The sequence below is a fragment of the Artibeus jamaicensis genome, unplaced genomic scaffold (genome assembly GCF_021234435.1).
Source record: "Artibeus jamaicensis isolate MK-2021 breed Jamaican fruit bat unplaced genomic scaffold, CSHL_Jam_final contig_47, whole genome shotgun sequence".
Taxonomy (NCBI): domain Eukaryota; kingdom Metazoa; phylum Chordata; class Mammalia; order Chiroptera; family Phyllostomidae; genus Artibeus; species Artibeus jamaicensis.
In genome coordinates, this window is record NW_026521848.1 from 2,238,364 (window position 1) to 2,251,225 (window position 12,862).

At 48.0% G+C, this 12,862-nt stretch overlaps 1 protein-coding gene across 2 annotated transcripts in view; it reads right to left on the reverse strand.

Annotated features, from left to right (window-relative positions):
* The window catches only part of ACTN4 (actinin alpha 4), a 72,455-nt gene extending 59,853 nt beyond the window's left edge, over positions 1 to 12,602 (reverse strand). The window contains exon 1 of one of the 2 annotated variants that reach the window (XM_037141844.2): positions 12,335 to 12,602. In XM_037141844.2, coding sequence (XP_036997739.1) covers positions 12,335 to 12,496 — 162 coding nt within the window. In that variant the 5' untranslated portion in view covers positions 12,497 to 12,602. The remainder of the gene's footprint in view (positions 1 to 12,334) is intronic. The other variant, XM_037141843.2, reaches the window with a different exon arrangement.
* Positions 12,603 to 12,862: the final 260 nt, after the last annotated feature.

Consider the following 12,862-nt stretch of genomic DNA (forward strand, 5'->3'; position numbering starts at 1 on the left):
GGTCTGGCTTGGCCACAACAGCAGTGAAAGCAACCAGACCCATGAATAAATTCCGATTTAGAACCTGGGGTCTTGCTATTCCAAGGCATGGCTAAGAAATACCCAACAGGGTGCCTCAAACATGAAATTCCCCAAAGACATGCTCGTCAGGGTAACGAATTGGCAGGACTGCCCATTAGACACAGCTAAGGAAAACTGTTCAATTGCACACACAGGACCCCCTAACACTTGCCCATAGAAACCTGCCCACAGCTGGGGCAAAGGCCCACCCCTCCTGCACACTCACCTCCTTTATGAAAGTTTCCATGACTGACCCCACCTGCCCTTATTCACCCCTTTCCTCGGCTAGAGTGCTGTGGGCTTGTCGGTGTGCAGCCTAATGTCCTTCTGAGGTCTCATATGGCTTTGCTCTCTCCCCAACCACACCGTGAGCTTCTTGAGAGCATGGGCTGGGTCTCCGGTTTCTCTCATACCCCCAAAGGCTCTGTGCGGAGCTTCGCTCTGCAGAGGGGCCCAGCGAGGGCTGTCGTCTGGCCCTGGCGGTCATGTTTCTACCTGCTTGCTGGACTCCAAAGCCCATGAAGCTCCAACTCATGTTACACAAGACGCCGGTTGGGTATAAAATGCACACCCACTTTGGTCGGCAGCCCCTAATTCTGCTACCCAAGTGATGACTCCTGAAATCTTTCAAAAGGCCTTCCATGTTTTTATTGTGATGGAAAGAGACAATTTCCCAAGACAGCCTTTTCTAAGTGCAAGAAAAGCTTGGAGCAGGTTCAGCTCTGCATAAATGCATAATAAGCCACCCACCACGGAAACTTACAGCTGTATCCCAAACATGGGGTAGGATAATATAATCGAACACATTTTCCATTCACCGTATACTGCCTTCCCACTCTGAATCAGTTTTACAAAGGGGAAGTTTTATTTTTTTGTATTTAAGGGAATAAGGATAAACATACACTTATCTCCCTTCCTATACAGCTACTTAAAAGATTTAACAAGTTCACATGGGTATGCTGCCAGGAGAATGGAAACCTCGCCATCTTCTTTCCAGCTGAAGCAGCTGGGCTGGCCATACCATTACAAGACATCTTCGTATTCATTCCCTCCTTTATATTCTATCAACAGGGATGATTTTTGCTGCCAAATCGCATCAAGGGCAGGGCAGAGAGAATTTCAACCCATGTTCACAATGGACACTTTATGTATGATCCATGAACTTGTTAGCTTCCTGCCCAGTGCTGTGTATACAGTCAGGAGGGTCTATTGATAGCCTGAAGCTCTCTCAGTTCCTCCCTCTCTAAGTAAAAGCCACATAACTAGTCTGACAAGGTGTGCATTCAGACAGGAAGCCATGGGCCAAATGAAATCTCCTGTGTTCCCGGATTGGCTTTCAGTGGGGTCCGGAAAGCTAAACGCCTCAAAGTGAATTGGCCTGCATGTCTGTCTCTCTGAACTAGAACCACCCTGGCTACAGCTCCCCCTAACCAAAGAAAACATCGGGGAAATACTGAGTAAATGGAAGAGGGATTTACAAAGAAAAGGGAGGATCTAGGAGAAGAGCCAGTTTTTTAAAAAAAATCAGGCTTCCTGGCTTCCCACTTCAAAGAGGGAAACACAACACTTTACCAGAGATGCTTTGCAAATCAAACAGCCTCTTGATGGGACCAACCTCTTGATGGGACCAAAGGGGACTGGAATTTGTTCATGGGGTAAAAGTTAAGCTCTCTAAGAGACACTACAAAGCCGTATGAGTACACAGTGCCATAAAACTCCAGATTTAAAAGTTACCAAGGCTTTAATCAAACACAGGTGTCTCCTGCAGCAATGATCACAGAGATAATTGAAGCCTTTGTTTGGTTTAATGTTCCACAGTCCTGGGGTTCCCACTTTAGAAGTCAGTTCTGGTTTGGCCTGTCCAGGAGGCCTGACAAGGAAAGGGCTACAGTGACAGAGTTTTGGGTGCATGAGGTTCCTGGCTTGGTGGAGTCTAAGAGGGACTGAATTTGCAGACTGTAGGCTTCAACATCATTTCCAACAACAGAGCTAGTCTAAGAGACCTGTCTGTGCCCATCTTTGCTACATGCCCTGCTGTGAACCACTATGGCCGTCTTCCTGCTTCTCAGTGCCTCCACACTTTCATTCCCTCTGCCTGGAACAGCCTTCCCTAGTGCTCCAGATCTTCCTCTTGATCTAAAGTACTTGCACTGCCCTCCTCTCCTCCATGACCTCTCCCCAGATTATTCCCAAACACCTGACTGTAGTGTGGTGTCCAAATAAGGGCAACAGGTTCGAAAGCCAGATTTTCCAGGTTCAAGCCCTGGCACTGTCACTTGGACAAGTGGCTTAAACTCCGATGGACTAATTTCTGCACCTATCCTGTAAAGGTAACAACACCTACCTGACAAGATTACACAAGTCAGTCCATGTAAAGCACTGAGAATAGTGTCTATTACTCAATTCCTAATTACTATTTAGTAATAGTGCTTTACTAGCACAGAATAATACGCTATTACTTAATTCCTAGTATTAGGTTGCCCAAAAAGTCCATTTAGTTTTTTTCCATTAAATACAACAACTTTTCATCCGCACCTTTTCATTTTCATCAATAACTTTATTGATTTGGATATTTTGAGTATGTCAACTATCTCCCACGATTGGCTGCTAGTGTGGAGAGGTCAGGGGTGCTGCTAAACATCTCTCAATGCCTAAGACAGCCCCTAAGACAGCAAAATATTATTTGGCCAAAATGTCAACAATACCAAGAAACTTTGCAAATCACTTTTGACATGTTTAATCAGTCACAGCACATCCATACGCTGCACAAATCTTTCTGCATTTCAATTATGTTTTTACCTTCTTGAAATAATAAAGTATAATATGCCAAAAGTGGTGCATATCTTCTCCCATCTTCAATATTAAAATGGCTGCACAAAAATTCACCAATTTTGTAAGTTTTTTCAAATGCACACTGATATGACAGCTGTCACAATACAACCTAACAAAACTGTTTCAAACAAGGTTAAAGACAACTAAGCACTACTAGAGCCATCATATGGAAAAAACTAAATGAATTTTTTTGGCCAACCCAACACATAATCCTATCTGAAAATCCCGTTTTATTTACATGCTTGTTCTCTGTCTCTTCCATCAGCCTGTGAGTAGATCAAGAACATACAGAAACGAGATGGAAGATGGTTTGCATTTGGTCATCTGATTTTCTGGGTGGCCAGTGGCCAATCCCAAAGCAGGAAGCAAGCTCCCCAAATCCAATCAACTGTCCACACTCTGATATAACTGAACCCACAGAGCCTGAACGGCTATTCAGAAGTCTCATGTTTAAACTATGCTTGGAATGTTCGATAGAAACATGCATTTATTTTTAGGCAAGAAAGTTGTCTTCTAAGCTAACCCTATGGCCCTCAAGCAGGCCGTATTTGGCAAGGACTGGTTTGTGGTTGTTTATTAAAAAGGGCCAGAATTTTCTCATGTCTAAGGTAGCTGCTAAGAAAACTCAACGAGCTGTGAGTTGTCTGGTCTTTTTAAATGTTTTTTAAATTTTTTATTTATTTAGTTTTAGAGAGGGGGAAAGGAGGGAGAAAGAGGGGGAGAGAAACATCAATCAGTTGCCTCTCACACACCCCCAACTGAGAATTGAACTGGTAATCTCTTGGTTCTCAAGCCAGCACTCAACTCACTGAGCCACACCAGCCAGGACGAGTCATCTGTTTTTATGGTCAAATCTTGTTCCCTTTGAATCTTTGGAATGTTTCTGTGCAGCAGGTAGAAGCTGCTCCCTGACCATCCGCAGCTTTGGGCCATGATCCGTTAACCAATGATCCTTAAAATGGTTCACAGCCCTCAAAGGACTGAATTATCTTCTCTGGATTGTCCCTAAGGTGTGGATCAATGTAACAAAAGGAAGGGGAGATTTCACTCTCAAAATCGTCAGGAAGATCCCCCAAACTGGCCTACGTTTCCCCTCTCACCCCACCAGCAGACGCAGCACTGCTCGCCTACAGGCCTGACGGCGCTGAAAGAGACATCTTGATACAGACCCTTCTGTTTTACACAAAGTCAAGTCCTACTAGACTTGGCAGCGCGGCTCAAATGATCAAAAACATAAAAAATAAAAATAAAAGTAACTGCCTCACGATCCTGGTGATGTTTACCATCGGGACACCTTCCAGCACTGGTTAGCAGACAGCCTTTAAGAAGGGTTGATTCATCAGGCTGCCCTTGAACCAGCCTGACAAACCGGCTGCTTCCAGACAATTTGAATTCTGAAACTGAGTTTATTTCACAGGCCAAACTGCAAGATCATACAAACCTAATAAAACTAAAAACAAAACAACAACAAGAAAAAAAACCCTAAAAACTGCCTCTTCCAAACACAAGCCATGCCAGCAACAACAGCCAAAGGAGCACTTGGTAAAGGCATTTAATAGTTTTACCAGACACTGAGTCTAATGCAAAGATGTTCATTTCCTTAACAAAGTGGGGAATAAGAGGGGAAGGAGGTTTATTTACTGTCAGGGTTAGGGTAGAAAGGAAGTGGATTTTTAAAAATGTTATCATGGAATGAACTGTGCTTGGGATTTGCTGGAAACTTGAGTTCTTCTCGTCTGTGTTTGTGAAAGCAGCAAAAGATGTAGGCATATTTTGCCCTGCTATTAAGAAGTCACATAGCTGAGATTCCAACTCTAAATGCCTAGAGAAAAAGCACACAACCCAGCCACAAAACCAACAGCAGCTTTCACGGTGTATTCCCCTATTTCTTCTCCCTCTCTCATCCGCAAAAACCCACCTCTCGTTGATAAAATGGACTGGCCTGAGTACCACGTCAGGAACAGAGAGGCCCCTGGTCTCTCCACCCAGCTCGGCCACCACCCATGCAAGTGTTAATTCTTGAGACCAGTTGGCAGCATCAAGTTTCTGCCCAGTGGCCCAACATTCCACCATTAGTGCTGCAGTCTGGTTCAGAAGCACTCCCTACAAGAGTAAGCAACTCAGTTGCCATGGTAATATCAACTAAATACCTTTTATTCACACACCCGAATTTAGATTGATAGAGGAGCACTAATGTGTAGACTGTCACTACACTCGCTCACGGAGGCCCATGACTTCCAGCGCCACCCTTAGCTAGTGCTTGGTCAGAGAACACCCGCCATTTCAACAATGCACGTGGAAGACCCACAAACCCTCCCTGCATGACCCCCCTCAAGATCCTCCACCATGTGGCTGGCTGTTGAGTCACTTTCAAGCTTCCTCTGTGATGTTTTTCCTAACCTCAAATTGGCCTTCTCAGCCATCAAAATGGAGGGAGAGAGGGAGAGTGGGGGAGGGAGGGAGAGAGGGAGAGGGAGGGAGGGAAGAGAAATGCATCTCTTACTTCCTGCTGTGCCCCCATTATTGATGGATGCTAATTAGGACATTCTTTAAAGCTAAAATCAGTGTCGTTACTGCACATGAGATAAGATATGGAAACTCTTCACCTTGGGCTTTTTGGAGATTAAAACCAAGTATGTTCCTTTTACACAAGGAGAACAAAGAGTAAGGAGTACTGCCTGCCTTCCCAATCCACATAGACTGTGGCTTCTACCCACTCTCAACAGTCTTCGGGGAGAGGGGGGAGAGGAAAAGAAAAACCCACTAGAAAGCCAGTGACAGATATCACTCAGCCCCACACCTTTGGGGGGAGAACTTTAAAAAGCATAAAACAAACCACAATGTCTTCTTTATTTCTACCAGGAGCCATAGACACAAATGCTATTGTATTGTTAGTGTTCTAGCATCCCATTCAATCATTTCAACACCACCACCAACATTTCCCAAGATGACCTCACTGTGTTCTGCATAGTAACTGCCACTTCCAACTATTTCTGCCCTGTGTGGATAGTTCCACTGGAAGACAAAGAGTCTGTTCTGCTCTGATATTTGGAAGAAAAACATTGAAATAAGCCTTTCTTAACTCCACAGGAGGGCACTGCTTTCCTTTTGAATTTAGGATTCAAATACCAAGCCCAGCCGGTGTTGCAGTATAGCTGACTCATGGAAGCAGCCGAACTTTAAGAGTCGATGTATAAGAAAGCTGGGGTTTCAAAAAGAAAAGCTGTAGTTTGGGGGGGCGGGGCAAGTGATGAACCCGCAATTCTTATATTTACCACGGAGTTCTAGTCTCCTAAAAAGCAAAAATTTAAAAATCCTAACAGATGGAAGCAAAGACAAATCCAGTGTCAAACAGTCACTGGATTGAATTTAGTATGGTGGGACACTGGGCAAGCAAGACGGGCTGTGTGCTACTGGGTCCGGCAGTCACTCTGCCCTGCCAGTATGGAAGGTTTCCTGAGTCTAAGGAGATGAAGTTTTTTTCCAAGCGTGGCATGCACACATGGGAGAGTTTGAGCTTATCCATACCCTACATTAAACCTTGAATCAGAGTGAGAAGGTTATTCCCTTCAATTCTCTTGCAAACTTTCTGATTACTTCAAAGAGAAAGTCTCTGCTTGGTACCATGGGCCCTTAGTACCTAACCAATACCTACCTGCCTATCTCCTTTTAACAAAGGGAGTGTGCCTCAGGCCCTGAGCCTTCAGCAGGAATGGTACCTAGCTAGTAATTTAGCAACATTGTTCTTTTCAGTCTGTTTATTTTTTCAGTTTCCCATTTATGGCCAGAGAAGCTGGGTTTTCCATTTATCATACTCATACAACTTTTCCTTTTACAACAAGTTTTAAAACGCAAATTGACTTAAAGTTATAAAGTATGTAAAAGTAGGATTGAAAAAAATCACAAATGAATGAAGTTTGGAAAGTGTGGAGAAAGACTGAGGATGCAGGAGAATGGGGGTGCACAACCTCCATTCTCCGGCTGAGCAACCACGCACTGTCCCCTCTGAAAACAGGACGGGTCTTTTGAGGTTAAAAGGCTCATCCCAGGGAGGCAGGAACCAGAACAGAAACAGGTGGCGAATAGCAAATCCCAAGGAAGCTCAAGCCACTCACTTTTAGGTAACACTTCAATAAATCACATTTAAGAAAAAGGCCACTGGCCTCTTCTGGAGTAACTGCTGCTCAGACTAAAGAGAAAGCAACCAAGTTACACCAACCAGCTTTTAAAGACTTTCCATGGACATTCCAAGTGAAGGCATCTGTTGTTTATGAGGGAAAGGGGGTGGGGAGCACATAAAAGAACAACACTACCAAAAAAGGCACAACACCAAGGCAAATGTCGCTGGGATTTTTATAATCCCAGGGAGACTGCTACTTGGCTAGAATTTCCCAAACCCTGATAGGACACTCTTGCCAGTTAAATGTATGCAAAGATTTCACTTTCTGGGGGAGGTGGGGTCCTTTTCCCAGCTAGTAGGTTAATGTCTCCTCCAGTAAGATCACTCTTTAAACAGAGGCTAGAATTTTAAACTATGTTTCACTTGATTCACTGAACCTTATACTCCTTGATTATCTGGGAGACTGATTAAAATGTAACTCATAAACCTTTTTAAAAAGCAAGTGTTACCTGTGCCACTTCAGACACTTTATAACAAATTCTGGCCCGTAGAACTGCCAACACTGTAAAACTTAAGTTTCCTTACATATATGCTTTGATGTTTCAAAGTTTAAACTCATCCTGGAGGCTCACTCAAACCACCCATGATATAAAGACTTCTTTCAAACCTCATGGATGACAGCATTTGTATCTGCCCAAGTAGAAACTTCCACCTACCTTTTAGTAGGTCAGTGTTTCAGTTACCACTGCCATTGAATTACCAACTTGCTATCACTTGCCTCCTATTTCCATGAAAAAAGAAAAGGGGAAAAAGGAGGACTTATGGCAACAGGAGTGCTTTTGTTATTCTGTAAAATAAATACATAAATAAAAACAGCGGAAGGAAACTGAGGAAAGAGAACTGAAGGTGACTGATGAGAACATGCACATCACTAAGTGAAGGAAATAGGGCTAAAGCTGGGGAAAACAGGGAAGAGATAAACATGTTGACAATTCAGCTGCTCAGAAAATCTGAAGTTATTCACTAATTGTTTGCTGTACCCCTCTTCTCCCCCCCAAAAAATAAAATAGCAAGGGAATTTTTTTAAGAACCCTTAAATCTGGTCAAAGGCTTGTTACAAGTCCCAGCACACTCTAAATCAATACAGCAAAAGCCTAATGTGTTCATCTCAACAGTCTCAGAAATTCCTTGAACCTTCCCAAATCAATTCTTTTTGGCTCCATTCTCTTTGCAGTCATCTGCTAAATAACACTGCCAGATAACTTGTACCACTTACTCGGTTAGCTCTGAAAATGGGCACTGTCTGGCCAAAGTCAGCCACGAATCTGCCATGACTGGAGTATCGTTTCAATTGCAGAACTCTCCATCCCACTGGAATCCAGACTTGTCCCTGCTGCCCAGACATTTGATTAAGAGGACATTTTTTAGAGTGCAAGCCTACATACATCTGAACTAACCTCCCTGACTGCATCTCAGTTACCAGCATCAGCAGCACCTGGATATTAAAACACCACCCTTATTTCTGGGGTTGTTTTCCTCCAACACTTGTACCAAACTTTCCCCACATGGAGGCCCACTCAGGGCCAGGCAATTGGCTGCCATTAAATGCAACCAATTACACCAGTTTCCAACTGGAGAGTGAGTCAGCTCCCTGCTACCAAAGTAGTGTCCTATCTGGTCTCAGAAGCCAGAACCAGGAAGGGTGTTTCAAAAGGCAAAGGGCAATCCTGGGCCCACACCCTGAACCACCTAGGATTAGAGGGAGCAACAGGCACTACCCTGTGACACCAACAGGATTTCAGCTCTCAACTAAATGTATGTGAGTGTGGCTACAAGGGGAGCTGTACTCCCAGCCATTCTCCCACACATCACCATTTCTGCAGTCGTCAGAAAAGCCATGTTCTAACACACGTTGGGGGACAGGGAAAGCACAGTGCTGCCAGCTAAATAGCTTCCCCTATCCCTCTCCCAAGAAGGCAGAGTGTATCTGCCACCCCCTAAACCCCCACACAGTCTTATTTCTAGATGACAACTGAGTTTGGTGGTGGGAGTTGTTATGTTTCAGTTTTTTTGTAAGTACGTTATTTAATTTGGAAAACGGCTAAGGACATGTTAGTCTTAGCCCAGACCCTAAGAGGCAAGCAATTAGAGTAATGGAACAAAATAACAGATGGCTACTTTGGAGCCTCCATCATCAACCTTAAAAAAAAAAAACAACCCTGTTTGTAGAAAAACAAAACACCATCAGAACTTTCAAGTAATTAACTCACACCTAATATAGCCCAAGGTCAGGTTCTAAACACTGAGGTGATGCAAGCAGCGATGTTTCAATGAACATGCAAGCTTAGCAAAGGAGGCACTTTCTCTTGCTATGCTGAGAAGCTCCGCAGCAGCTGTCAAGATACCTCACCTGTCTGGGAAAGTAGGGGTCTCTTGCTATGCTGAGAAGCTCCGCAGCAGCTGTCAAGATATCTCACCTGTCTGGGAAAGTAGGGGTCGTGAGGTTTCCTAAGCCTCTTTCAGGATAACTGGGAGGGGGAACTGTGGCCTAGAATCCTAATTGCTCAAGAACTTACTCAAAACCCAGACTGATCTGTCTCCCGTCCCCCAGGAGAATACTCAGGCCCTTCTCATGTCATAACTGTTGCATTACCTACTTATCTGGGAATGCCTTGGTTCCAGAGGTCCCTACAAATCAGAGCAAAGGTAAAGCCTCCAGGTAGGAATGAGAACCACCAGGAGCCACACACACTCTGACTTGGGCCAACCATCACTTAATTCCTAGAAAAACTCAATTTCACACCCTTTAAGGGTCTACAGATGTCCTAGACACAGCTTTTTAGAATGAATATACACAAGACACAGAACTGCCACACCCCATGTGTTCAGTGGCTCAGCCTTGAAGAGGCGAGAAGGGCAATTTGTCATTCACTGACACAGACTTTGAGTATGTGTGTGGAGGGGTTCCTCTTAGAAGGGAGACAACAGCACAAACTTGTGTATATACTCCTTTCCATTACTCCTTCCCCCTTTCAGAAAGGATCCCTACCTCATAACAGGACAGTGCACAGCAATGAAGCAATATTTCTCCCCAAACAGTTATGTGTAAATATTTGATGCAGTAGGTATAAAGCAGGATGTACTGGAATCCGGCCCTTACTGAGGATCTAAAGCACCATGAGCCAGCCTTTCCCTCAACTTTGCCTGGTCCTGGAGGAAGGGAGGAGGAAGAATGACACACAGCAGCAAGGAGTTGGGGTTCCGGTGAGTCCTGGCCCACGCCCAGAGCCTGGATGGTGCCCCAGCCTCACCCTGTGTGAAGGGAGACTAGAACCACGAAGGAGCACACACCCTAACTCCCAGAAGAGAGTGGAACAGCTCGAAAAAGGAGTCATTTGGAGAGGGAAAGGAGAAGGTCTCCCATTCCCACCGCCTGTGGGAAAAGGGTCAAGGGCTCAAGCACCTGGAGCAGAAGACAGATCCCAGACATTCTTCCAAGCAATCCCACAGCCCCATTCCCCTCCCAACTTTTCAGTCTCTTGGCAACTCTGCACTGCCTCAGGTAATAAATTATTGTCGCGACTGCAGAGTACGTCTTCCGTTCCCCCTCAGAAAGCATTTTAATGTCAGATTATCTCAACCTGCCCACCCTGAGGTAGGTGGGGCAACAGATAAGGACGCCACCACCAACCCGCCACCCCCACCACTGATGAGGAAATTCAAGCAGAGGTTGGTAATTTACCCAAGGTTATGCCAGGCTCCACCCCGGACGGTTCGGAACAGCTGCTCCTCTCACCCTTTCCCTTCCAGACCGGGCTGCCTGCACCGAGCCCCGGAGCACCCACTCACACCCTCCAGAGGCTTCAAGTCACTCTCCACTCTCTTTTCACAACTCAAACCCCTCGAGTCTGGCCCTGTGTTCCTGAAAAAGCTCCCCCGCGCCGACACTCCCAGAGCCCCACGGACACCATGATCAGTTACGAAGCAGGGAAGTAATTTCAGATCTCGGGGGCACATTAAATGCTCCACCTGCGAGGACCCCCCCCACCCTCCTGGAACACACCTGTAAACAACCCCCCACACACACATATACGCCTGCTCAACGCACTCTCTTTAGCACACACTCCAACCCTTTCTCATAGCAGCTCCGAGTTTCCCCCTCCAGACACACACCACCTTCTCCGGGCCTCCCGTTTCTTTTGATCTTTCTTCCACTACTGCGGGTATCCCCTAAATTACTTCCACACCCCAAAGTGCCACCTAAAAACAGACCCTGCTTCAGGCTCTCTTCATCCCTCTCGCCCCTGCCAAGAGACACCATTCTTCCTGCATATTCTCACATATTCCTCCCACTTTTTCTCCCTTCACAACACAGACACACTTCCAGTCCCGGGGGGGGGTGGCTGCATCTCCAGAAACTTCCCTACCCCCGAAAAAAACCCTCCTTTCTCGTTCTATACACACTCCCTCCGTAAGAAGGCTTTATTTTCCCAAACCAACCCCCCTCCCATTACTCGCCATTCCACTCCCGCCGGCGTCCCGCCCCCACCGTCCTCACCTTCCCCTCGGGCTGCTCCCACCCCCTGCGGCGCCTCCGGCCGGCCTTCCTCGGTTCCTCAGGAACCCCCTCCGCGCGGCCTGTCCACCCCTCGCCCATTCCCGATTCCTCCCGGCGCCCGGTCTCCCCTCCCCCTTTAAAAAGGGCGCCCGAAACAAGCCGAGCCCCCGGGAGAACTCGCTCCCGGGCCCCGAGCGCCTGCACGCCCCCGCTGGTCCGCGCGCCTCCCGCCGCCCCGGCCTCCCCGGCCCGGCTCCGCTCAGACGCCCGAACGCTCGCCCCCTCGGAACGCCCCACCCCGAGGCCCCCGAACTCCAGTCCGCCGCCTTCAGACCTTCCCGCCCCGCGAGCCGCCCGCCGCCCGGATCCCCCCAAGCTGCGGACCGCAGTCCCCGCATCGCCCCAGGCCCCCGGCGTCGCCTCCGACCCCAACTCCGTGCCGGGTCGTCCAATCGCCGCCTCGCCCCCCCGACTCCCCGCCCAGACCCTCCCACTCCTTCCTCGGGCTCCCCGAGCCCCTTTCCTCAGACTTCCACGTTCCCTCCCGGCCGCCAACCATTTTCTCAGACTCCCAATTCTTGCTCAAGTTCTGCAGTTCCTTCTCAGGACTCCAAACCCCTTCCCAGACCCGCCAATTCCTCCTCAGACCCGCCAATGCCAGTCGCAGACCCTCCCATTCCCTCTCAGGACCTCCGACCCCCTTCGCGGGCCCCAGCCTCCCGCGTCAGCCCCGTTCCAGCCCGTCCGGCCCTCAGGCCGCGCACCTTCCGCTGCTGCTTCTCCCAGGCCGGGTCCAGCAGCAGGTCCCGGTCCCAGTCGTCCTCCTGGGCCATGTAGTCGCCCATGCTACTCCCGCCGCCGGCGCCATTGCCCGCGCTGCTGGGGCCGTACTGGTACGACTGGTTTGCCGCGTGGTAGTCCACCATCCCGCCGCCTCTCGCTAGCCCACCAGCCGGTCCGCTCCCGCCTCAGCTCCCGCCCCTCTATCCGAGGTGCTGCCGCCGCCGCCGCTTCAGCCGCTTCAGCCCGCCCTCCGCCCGCGCCTGCGCACTGCCCTCCGCGCCTGCGCACCGCGCCGCCGCCGCCGCCGCCACCGCCCTCGCGCGCGCGCGCGTCCTCGCGTGTGGGCGGTGCCAGTCCTGACTGATTCATAAGGCGGGTCTCGCCTTCAGGCCTCAACCTGCTCGGGCGTGGAATGCAGACCCGCTCAGCAACACTAATTTAGCAAGCATTTATTAAACGCCTACTGTGTGCTAGGCTGTGTTCGCGCATTTGGCACGAAACAAGATAGA